Consider the following 11,001-nt stretch of genomic DNA (forward strand, 5'->3'; position numbering starts at 1 on the left):
CTGAAAAGATTGAATGACTCTGCAGTATGTATTTTAGAGTTCCAGATATATGTTTACATTATCATTCAACCATGAAATTTTGTGTGTCTGTATAGGAATTTTCATCTGTAAAAAACTTTGCTCTGGTAGAGCAAAGCTTTTGTGATTATTACAGAGGAAAATGTAATCTCTTAGGCAGCTAAAATCAATCCTATGCCAATTTGGGAATTAGTACAGGGACTATAATCAGTTTAGGGAGTGGTAGATGGAGCTGTCTCTCTGGTAACTTGTTGCTAAGGGTTTTGAATGATCCATGGTTTCTTCAGGGTATATGGTATATTCACTGTAAATTAATAAATTCCATGGCCGGAAGAGATCATTGTGATTATCTAAATAGATCTCCCATGTAACATAGGCTATAGAACTTCTTCCAAATACTTACCGAATTCTATTTTTAGAAGACATATCCTATGTTGATTTAAAAACTGTCTGTGGTGGAGAATCCACCATGATTCTTAGGTAAATTGTTTCAAATGGTTAATACCTCTCACTGTTAAAAACTGATACCTTTGTTCTTCCAGTCCGAATTTTTCTTGCTTCTTCCGGCTGCTTCATCCTATTATATGTTTCCCTAGTTAAATTGAAGGGTCCTGTGTATTCATTCCCCATGTAGGCATTTATAGACTGTAATCAAGTCAATACTAACTTTCACTAAAGCTAAATATCTGGAGCTCCTTGAGCCTTATCACTATACAGCTTTCCCAAAAACTGCTGTAGTCAAACCTCAAGGTATGAAAACCTCGATCACAATGTCCAGATCACTGTCCAGCATCATTGGGTCCAATAGTCTGTGTGCAGATGCCTTTATTGTGGAGTGTTGAAATGGAAGAAAGTTCTTTGAAATACTCCCGTCTTCCCACCACCATCTCAGTCTAGTTAGGGTTTAGTTTCAGTCACCTTCTCTTTATGAGGTACTAATGTTAACCAAACAAAGCTTGAAGGAGATGATGATAGCATCTGGTAAGGAAGGTATAGAGCTAGGTATTTTCTATTCGCATCAAGCCCATGTTATCTCACTAGGTCCCAAAGGCTCCATGTAGGTATGGAATGGCACAGGGGAGAGATGGGAAACTTGCAGGGCCTTGTATTGGAGATACGAACTGTTCACGATGGCTCCATAGGTTAAGACACATTGGCTGTGTCTACAATTGCCCCCTTCTTTGAAGGGGGCATGGTAATGAGGGTGATGGGTGGTTACTAATGAAGTGCTGCGATGCATATGCAGAACTTCATTAGGCAAGTTCTCCCCTGCAGTGACTTTGAAGTCTCAGTATGCCATGTAGCTGCATGCACTTCCATGTGCCTGCACAACTTCCAAGTGCCTTTACTCCTCAAAATTTTGAGAAGTAAAGGCACTTCAAAATAGCACAGGTATTTCGAAGTACCCGCAGCTACATGGCATGCTGGCATTTTGAAGTTTGACACTTCATTAGGTAAATTCTTCCCCATGACAACTTTGAAGTGCTGCATATTCATTGCAGCAGTTCATAAGTAATCCCCCATCACCCTGATTACGGGGGCAAGTGTAGACATAGCTGTTAAGTTCTTCTTCGAGGGCTTGCTCATATCTGTTCAACTTTGGGGGGGCAGGGGTGTGATGATAGAGAATTGCTGTAGTTTATCTGTAAAGGGAGAGGGATTTTGAATTAAGTGAGCGCATCTGCTGTGGCTGAAGAATAACTTTTATTCTGTATAAACCTAATTGGGGATAAGATGAGAAAGGAGTTAAAAACATGTTTGTGTCACATTTCGAAGAGCTTAGCACCTAGTAGTTCCCATTGTGTCTATAGGTACCTAAATAGGAGTGGAGCTGTCTCAAAATCTGGCCATAGTTGTAAGTGCTGAACATGCTGGAAAATCCATTCCTATGTCTTAGCAAAGAGAGTGTTTGTGAATAAACTTCAAGAGCATTTTCAATGGGAAGCATTGATTTGCAAACTTTCTGCATACTTATAATCTAGATATGCATACACATTTACGATCTGCCAATATCCTAGTTCTGTAGTAATCTTAACATCTTGCATGTATTCTTTATATAGAGTTCTAAATAAATGCATATACTTGCATTCCTAGACAATACTTCACTTTGGTATGCAATTTTTGTAGTACCTTCATCGCTCAAGTATCTTGATATTTTTAGGTTCTGTTTGAACCTCTGTTTATTAGAATTTCAAATCAGCAGAAAAGTGTAAAATTTCTCACAAGAGAGGTGAAAGAAGCTTAAACATACGGAGCAGAACTCTGCACAGGAATCAGTCTGTGGTTTTATTAGACCACTTTCGAAGAGACTCGAAGTAGAGTATCTGTGAGGAAACAAGTGAGTTATTAATTAAAATTCAGAAGTGGCGTGAGCTGTAAATTCCAATGGCTTTGAACTTGTGCCTCTTTCATTCAGGAACAAAGCTGACAAATGACAGCACTAGCATGAAACTAGGACTGAATTTAAATCCTCAAGTGCTTTGACTTTGGCTGTGTATCTTGGCTTTGCTTCCATCTACCTACCCAGGGAAGCTTCCCTGGCAAAGGCTGCAAGGAGGGTCAGTGTTGCATATAGAATGGTTTGCACATATGGCTACAATCCCTGTGCATAACTTTGATAATTTACAAGTTAACAGCCAGTGTTTCAGAAGAGAACTGCTCGCTTTCACTGTAACAGTGTTCAGAGATGGTTCACTAGTTAATGTTTTCAAATTAATGACCCAGAAAACATTACAATTTTTATAGCATTTTACCGTTAGAGACTTTCATCAGATTACAATGGTTTTTTTTTTTCAATTGTACAAATGGAGGCTTTTGGAAATATTAAACCCCCCACTAATGTGGAGCTTTAAATTGTCTTAATATTGGTTGATCAGTCTACAGCTTGGAACACCCGTAACACCCATTTAGCATGCACCAGGATATTTTTTTCTACTGAGTTATCCTGACAAGAAAATGAACTGTATTGTTGATTTCCATTTGTGCAAATTTAGAACCCCTCACCCGCAAACTTTGTCCCAACTTTTCCCCAGTGAATTACTGTGCCATTTGTTTTGTTTCTAATACTTCACCTGCTACTTCGCTGGAATTTTAGCAGCTTGCTGCTTTCAAAACTCGGAATCTAAAATGTCAAGAATATTTAAATGTGTTTAGATTCTTTTAGTAGCTTGGTGGAAGTTTGTAATAATGTTCTTCCATATTCCCATCTAGTGATGTGAACAGTTTCTTACTTAACAGGGACACAGCAGCATGCACCATCATTTTCACACAAAGTACACGCAGAAGTCTGATGTGCTGTCCTTAGGTAAATAATGCTGCTTCAGTGACCTCCATTTGAAATGTATATTCTCCAGTAGAGTCCTCAGGAAGACTGATGGGCAGATTTCATAGCTGGTTTTTGTTGCGTTACAGACTTTCTTTGAATCATGCTTCCAACATTTTTGGACTTACCGAAATGGCATAACTGCTGTAAAGAGAAATGTTACACTGGGTGCAGTCCTAAACCCCAAGGTCTCATTGATGTTTCAATGAATGCATTGGAAGCCTCATTTTGATAGATTGCAGAGAATAGCTCTTTATTATACTTAAAAGGTCCTACAAGGTATTAATGCCTACAGTATGCCTTTTTGCAATGCTGCAGTAGATGAATGTAAAATAGAGAGCACGGCTGATAGCCTACTTCTGACATGAAGGCCGTGTCTACACTAGCCAAAAACTTCGAAATGGCCATGCAAATTCGAAGTTTACTAATGAAGCGCTGAAATATATATTCAGCACCTCATTAGCATGCGGGCGGCCGCGGCACTTTGAAGTTGATGCAGCTCGTCGAGACGGGGCTCCTTTTCAAAAGGACCCCGCCTACTTCGAAGTCCCCTTATTCCCATCTGCTCATAGGAATAAGGGGACTTCGAAGTAGCCCAGGTCCTTTCGAAAAGGAGCCCTGTCTGGACGAGCCGCGCAGCAGTGTGCTGCATCAATTTCGAAGTGCCGCGGCTGCCCACATGCTAATGAGGCACTGAATATGTATTTCAGCGCTTCATTAGTAAACTTCGAAATGGCCATTTGCATGGCCTTTTTGAAGTTTTTGGCTAGAGTAGACGTAGCTGAAGTGTAGCACACTGAGATCTGCCACCTGGAGCTGAAGACTTTTTCATTTTACCATATTTTTGGTATGACTGCTTTTGCTAAACTAGCCTTATCTGACAGCTATTTTCCCCAGCAAGAAGTTATTTTGCTTGTTAGTTAAAGTGTGCTAATGAAGGCACTTCTGCATTTCACTGCTAAAATCCTGTAGGAGAGACAACCTGTATCCAGTATCTTTCAGTAATGAACTTAACAGTAAATATACCACAAGAGCTCATTAATCTAACTCTCATTTCTAACAAAGAGGGAGCTCTTGTTTCTCAGGAGACAGTTTCACCTCTAAGTCTGGACTGGTATTAAGGATAAGAATAGAGGGAAACATATTGACCTTTTCTCCTAGTGCACATATATTAATAATGCAATTGCTGTCAAAGTTGATGAGCCTGGGATGGGAATTGGCACTGCCACACACACAACTGACTACACAGTGCCCACCCTGGCTCCCTCGGCTAATGAAGCAGGAAGAGAATACTGAAGCAATACTGCTTTGAACTGGCGACAGTCTTCAAAACTATGTTGTTACACAGCCAAGCTCCACTGGAATGATGCTTGGCTCATTTAAAGTTGGTCAGTTTTGAAAATTGTATCGTTTACCTATTTGAAAGCTCAATGCACATGTAAAAGGCTGTGTCCACCTGGCCACTTTCAGTGCTAAAATTTTCGTCCTTTTGGGGATGTGAAAAACACTCCCCAAGCAATAAGCTTTAGCACTGAAAAGCACTGGTATAGACAGTGTTTTTATTATCAGGAGCTGCCACTGCTCTTGCTCTTTCAGGGGAGGAGGTGGCTTCTTGCTGGGAGAGCTCTCCTCTGGCAATAGTGACTCTACTATATGGTGGTGCAGACATACCCCAAGAAAAGCCAATAATATAAGTTTTGTCTTTCAGTACAATGTTAAAATCCTCTATGGGATATTCGTTATTTTTAATGCTGGAAATTTTATTTATTCATTTGTAGGCATCATCACTATTTTGTATGATACCCTGTAAATTTTTTCATATGGGGATTTTAATGCATATCTCTCACTTGCACATATTTAAAAAAAGCTAAAGCCCTAGCAAAGAGAGACAGCTGAAAATAGTTTCAATCATTCACTGCCCCCATTGGAATACTGTGACTCTAAATTAACACAATCCATTCAAGAAAAGTATCAAGGTACCTTTTGTGGACAGTTTGATGAATTTCTGCTCAGTGTGAAGCTGCAGTTTAAAAAAAGATGAATTGAAGAAAAACAGAAAAATTTGATGGGATACCTTTATCTCAAATGCTGTGTAAATGATTGTTCATCTTGTATCAGAAAGGACATTGCAGAATTAGAGGGATCTCAGCAAAGATTAGTGAGAGTGACTGACGGGGCTTGGAAGAACTCATATACAGAAAGGATGGGATTGTTTAAAGGAAGACAAAATAATATAAACTATGATAGTTACATAAAAGTCATCCAGCAGAGAGAGAGGAAAAACTTCTACTCTTCTTGCTTCATAACACAAGAACAAGGAAATGAAGCTGAAGTGTGACAAATTTAGAACCAATACAAGGAAATACATTTTTACATAATGCATAATTAGACTCTGGAATTCACTGCCACAGTATGTCATTGAAGCCAAGAATTAGCAAGACTCAAAGGAGGATTGGACACTTATATGGATGACAAGAATATTCAGACTTGTTAGCTAATTATGATTTTAAAGAAGTGGAGAGGATATGAAACATCACATTGCATGGTTCAAACAAATTGCTACCAGGGGTAAGGATGAGACCTTCCTGGTAGGACAGATTATCCCATATCTGTTTACTGCATGGTTTCATACATTTTCTTGAAAACATCTGGTGCTTGCCAGTGTCAGAGACAGGATACTGGACTAGAGGGCCCTGAGGTCTGGCCCAATAGGGTCATTGCTATACTCCTGTGCTGTTCAGTTAGTACTGGTTCAGCAGTCTCTTTTTTTCAGTCAGTGAAAAAGGGAGATGCAATCTCAGCTGGAGATGTTCCCAACCCCATTGTGCCTGTGAGAGAATCAGAAAAGTAGCCTACTAAGCTGATACCCAAGGGCATTCTTATTTGAACCAACTTTACCAACTGAGCTCAGCTTGGTACTTCCCTGTGGATGCCTACTGTGGATCAGCAATTGAGAATAAATGGGGACAAGGAGAGAGGTTTTATAACCTAATTTAGTCTGAATCATTGTCTGTTATGCTTTTTGACATATCAGTAGAGGAACCTCCCTCGTTGTTGTTGGTATGCACAGAATTATTTGCTCTGCAGAAGATGAAGATTTGAAAATAGAGAGGTCTGTAGCACATGCCATTGGAGCTGTGAGCCAAAATAGCTTCAAGCTAGTTTTGTAAAAATAATCTCTCATATTTTTGGCATACCTTTTTAAGAATCTTACCCATGTAAAGGTAGTCTGTTGATTCTCTCATTTCTTTAGCGATGTCTTGTAATGCTGTTTTAAAAGTTTGAAATCATTGTGGTTTTACTCTGCTTCAGTTGTCAAGTGTTCTGTGAGAGGCAAAATCTTATCCTTTGTACTATCGTGCCTTAGGGATATTGTTGGTATATGTTATCAAACAAGTTTTCAAACATTGTGGATTATGCCAACCTGGTAAATGTATGCTGCTGTTGTGCCATATTGTATCAACGCATTAGTTATCAGAATACAGTATTTTTACCTTTCAAAGCCCTTTAGAAGCACTTCTTGTAATGTCACTCAGGTGAAAATCATCCTCATGCTACAGACAGGGAAACTGAGGCAGAGAGCTCTGTTCAGAGTTACCAAGTGTCCATGTCAAAGCCAGTATGATCATCAGGACTTTCTTATACTCACTTTAACGTTCAGACTATATGTGTAGAGAGTTTGGTTCCCAATCCCCCTAGCTTGAAAAAGGCTGGCTGCTGTAGAAGCATCATTGTACACCTTTGAAGGTTAAAGGTGACATTTATTATTGAACTGCACAGCTCTGGAAGATTCAATGATATTAAGTAGCTTGGAGAGGAAGGGAGAAGACTGTGCGTAGCCAAAAAGGATAACAGCATCACGTAGCATCAGAAGCACAGGGAATCCTCCTGGGTCCAACAGGGAATGCAGGCACCCTAGGAAAGAGAGTGGCATTCAGTACAACTGTTTTAGAGGCTGTTTTAGAGACTTAAGAAATCTGGGTTCTTTATGCATCTCAGCAGCAAGGTTGGTGGTGTTAATGATGTCAAAATTTTCAAAAATAACTTCTGGTATTGAATGCCTTGGTATTTGGGTCTCCAAAATGAGACACCCTGGATACCATGCTCAGAAGCCACAATTCCAACCAAGGGCATACAATACCTCTGAAAGTCAGCACCTTGGTATTTCTAGTAGGGCATCCAAAATCAGACCTGCAGAAAATGTTTATTTTACTCTGTCTCATTTGTAAAATAGGAGTCTTCCTTCCTCACAGAGAGGTGGGTTGCAAGTGTAAAGTACTAATCTCTGAGTGGTAAACAACTAAGTTTTGTCTGTGATACAAAACAGCACTGAATTCAAAGTTCACACCAATATTATTGTGACAATATCATTAAAACAAATGAAAAATGTGAATTTTGTGTTGATATTGAAAACCCACTAATGCTGCTCTTCTGGGTGACATAGGATTTGGCCATTTCCAGGGAGTCCTTAATGCATTCTTTCCTTCTCCTTGGCAGGTTATGTGTTCTGTATGTTACATCGCCTGCCCGAACAACATGACTGCACATTTGACCACATGGGACGTGGGCGTGAGGAAGCCATTATGAAAATGGTGAAATTGGACCGGAAAGTAGGGAGATCGTGCCAGCGCATCGGCGAAGGGTGTTCCTGAGTGCAAGACTCTGCAACCAAATGCTGTTCTTAGTTCACTAATGTTAGCCTTATTTAGGACAAAATCAGCCAGACACCTTGTACTGGGCAAGTTTCAGACTACAGCCAATCAGTTTCCTTTCTTTAGCCAACCGTCCTGGTACTGTAGTTTAGGGGTTGATGGTGGTTGAAATTGATTTCTGGCTGGTTATGAAGGTGCCTGCTAGCCAATGTATAAAATTAAAACATGAAGAAATATTTTTTTCGAGCATGGCTAGTGGATTCAGAACACAACAAAAGAAAAAAAAATCCAAAGGCTTCTATTATTGCTGGAGTCAAACTCTAAAAGCCTTACGCTGGAAACCTTCCAGCTGCAGAGTTAAAATAAATAGCTGAGTAGAAGCTGGTGTAAAAGTTTGCTATGCACACAGCTTTCAGACAAACTGTTTAATGTGCAGCCTTTCACCTTTTCACTTGTAGTTAATCTTGGAGAGGTGAAACTCTAGTAAGAGCAGCTAGGGTAGCTGCTAAACCCAGAAGACCTGACTGGTCACCCGTGCCTTCATCATGCGTGGCTTTTGTGGTTAGGCAATGTCACCAGCATCAGGGATTCTGTTGGGAGGGAATACCTTTCTGCTTCTTCCCAGGAAGCCTAAAAGAGAGGGGGACAGAGATTCTTACAAAAAAGTTATATCTAACTTGCTGCAGAGAACCTGTTTTTCTTCATTTAAATTACAGTGATCTCATTTTAAAGCTGGCTCCATTCTAGAGCAGTAAACAGCACATGTTCTGTACATGGCATCCATAGAATTTCTGAGCATTGTCTGACCAGATTCCACGTTTGTTATGTATGCTGACCAGTGCTGCCATTGCCACCAGCCGAAACCTGATTGGCTCTTGTTTGCATTTTGCTAAGTGCAGGTATCTGATAATTGATCAAATAAGGCTAATTCACAGCACAGTAGCCAAGGCTGGATTCTACAGACTGACTTTCTGTAGCTAGACATATATATTGGGGGGGTGGGGGGAAGGACATTTTGTAGCAAACGGAATTCAGTAACAGTATTGGGGAACAACCAGGAAAGCATCCCTCATCAGCTTGAGTTTTACTCCTCACTTCCAGAGTGTTAACAAGATAATCAAATGGGCTATGTCAGCCTTGTTTCTATGCAGCCTGATGCTCTCATGAAAATCTCTGCCCGCATATATTGCAAAACAGGTGTAGCAAGTGAATGTGAAAGGCATTATTACATGGAATAGAAAACTTTGGATCTGATGTTTAGACGTATGTGCTCTTTTACGCTGAGTCACATAGAGCTGAACTACACAGATCTTGTTAGTCTGTAGCAAAATAAATAAATAAAAAAGGAAAAAATCAGCATGTTTCCAGTAGGTACAGTTTATGCAGGTCAAGAGGATTCATGCTGATTTGGCTCAGTTGTCATATGTGGATATGGTTCCCTGACCCAAGTTAGTAAAGCATTAACAATCAGGTAGTTTAGTAGGAAAACAGGGAGGGAGGGGGTTTTATATAGTTTTGAAAAATTGGGCTTCTGTAAAACTTCCAAGGATGAAGCAACATATTGTCACTCCAGAAAAGGTGCATGTGGGGGAGTGACCTTAAATGTCACCCCCTATTCTGCGTGTGTGAAAGGTAAATAATTTCATACAGGCCAACTTAATTTTTAGTTTGGTAGCCAGAGAAAAATGGTCTCATTAGATGGTTCTTTTTAAAATAAACTCAGCATCAGACTGTATTAGTGTGAATTAACCATGAAGTAAATCAGAAATGTTCCATCATGTATAAAATGCAAGCTATATAACCCAACAAAATTTCCATTGGTATTTTCAGGAAATGGTCCACTCCATCCTGGTGACGGGGCAGTCTGATGACATTCTTAGTATTTGTCATGAAGAGTTTAAAAATCATGGATTTCAGCTGTTGCTGAAATACGCACTTTCTTTTCCTCTAAAATCCTAACATGCTCTTTGGTGGACCTTCTGATGATACCCAGTACGCATCCACATTAATACTGATGCTGTTAAGCCTTCCTACTCCTTTCTTTAACCCTGTTATTAATGCACAGTTGGTTTGAAGGTGGCTCTTAAGAGAACACTACTCAAAGTTAATGTGGATTATGGGCAATATTCACTTTAAAAAAGTGGGGGGAGGGGTTGTTCCTTTGCAGTATCTGTTCTGTGAAGTTTGTTAAACGTAAAGAAAGCTTAAGTTCTTGTATCTTTAAAGAAAATCTTATTTAACCCTTTTGTGTTCTAGATTTACTTACACATGTAGCCTAGAGCTCAGTTTTAGTTTAACATTGTGAAAATATTAAAAGAATCTTGTAACTTTATTCTTTTCCTCCTGCTAAAAAAAATTAAACCAAGCAGATTAAAAGTTTGAATTCCTCTCTGACTATTCCAGCAGGTCATACTGATCTGCATTGTTTCTGCTGTTTATGAAATCTGAATGGGGAGAAAAATATATCAACTTCGGGCCAGGCCAGTGATTTCAAATTGTGTTTAAAGTTTTTGGGAGTGGAGCAGTATTTTCTGCCCATCATTGGAACTAGCACCTCTGCAGAGTTCAAGTTTAGTAATTTCTTTTGTAAGCAAATCTAGTTAAATCTACTGTAACATCAATATTGGGAAGTAGCTTTGTGAGGTTAGTCACATTTAGCATTCAAACAAATATTTTAAGTCCCATGCATATGTTATTGCACTGTTACAGTGGTATGAGAAGTAAAGAATGTCCTTTAAAGTAAATGTTTTTTGACAGCTTCTTCACTTGCAGTAGCTGTACTCTGAATGTAAAGTTCCATAGTTATGAGTTGTTCATAATTGATATTTAGGAGCTAAACTATAGAGACTGGATCTTGCATTGCCTAAAATGTGGAACCAGTTGAATAACAATGGAATGTGTTGAACAAGGAGACAAAGTCAAACCGGTTCTATCTAAATTAGTTTTAAATGAATCATGGGACATGTACCCCATTTTTTTTCCTCAAATGAACTGTACTTCCAAAGATAA

The 11,001-nt window shown here is 39.4% G+C and overlaps 1 protein-coding gene across 1 annotated transcript in view; it reads left to right on the forward strand.

The window, feature by feature from the left end:
* ZFAND3 (zinc finger AN1-type containing 3) overlaps positions 1 to 10,736 on the forward strand; it is a 265,534-nt gene extending 254,798 nt beyond the window's left edge. The window contains exon 7 of the mRNA XM_074989794.1: positions 7,838 to 10,736. Coding sequence (XP_074845895.1) covers positions 7,838 to 7,992 — 155 coding nt within the window. The 3' untranslated portion in view covers positions 7,993 to 10,736. The remainder of the gene's footprint in view (positions 1 to 7,837) is intronic.
* The last annotated feature ends 265 nt before the right edge of the window (positions 10,737 to 11,001 follow it).

Source organism: Carettochelys insculpta, chromosome 3 (genome assembly GCF_033958435.1).
Source record: "Carettochelys insculpta isolate YL-2023 chromosome 3, ASM3395843v1, whole genome shotgun sequence".
Lineage (NCBI taxonomy): Eukaryota > Metazoa > Chordata > Testudines > Carettochelyidae > Carettochelys > Carettochelys insculpta.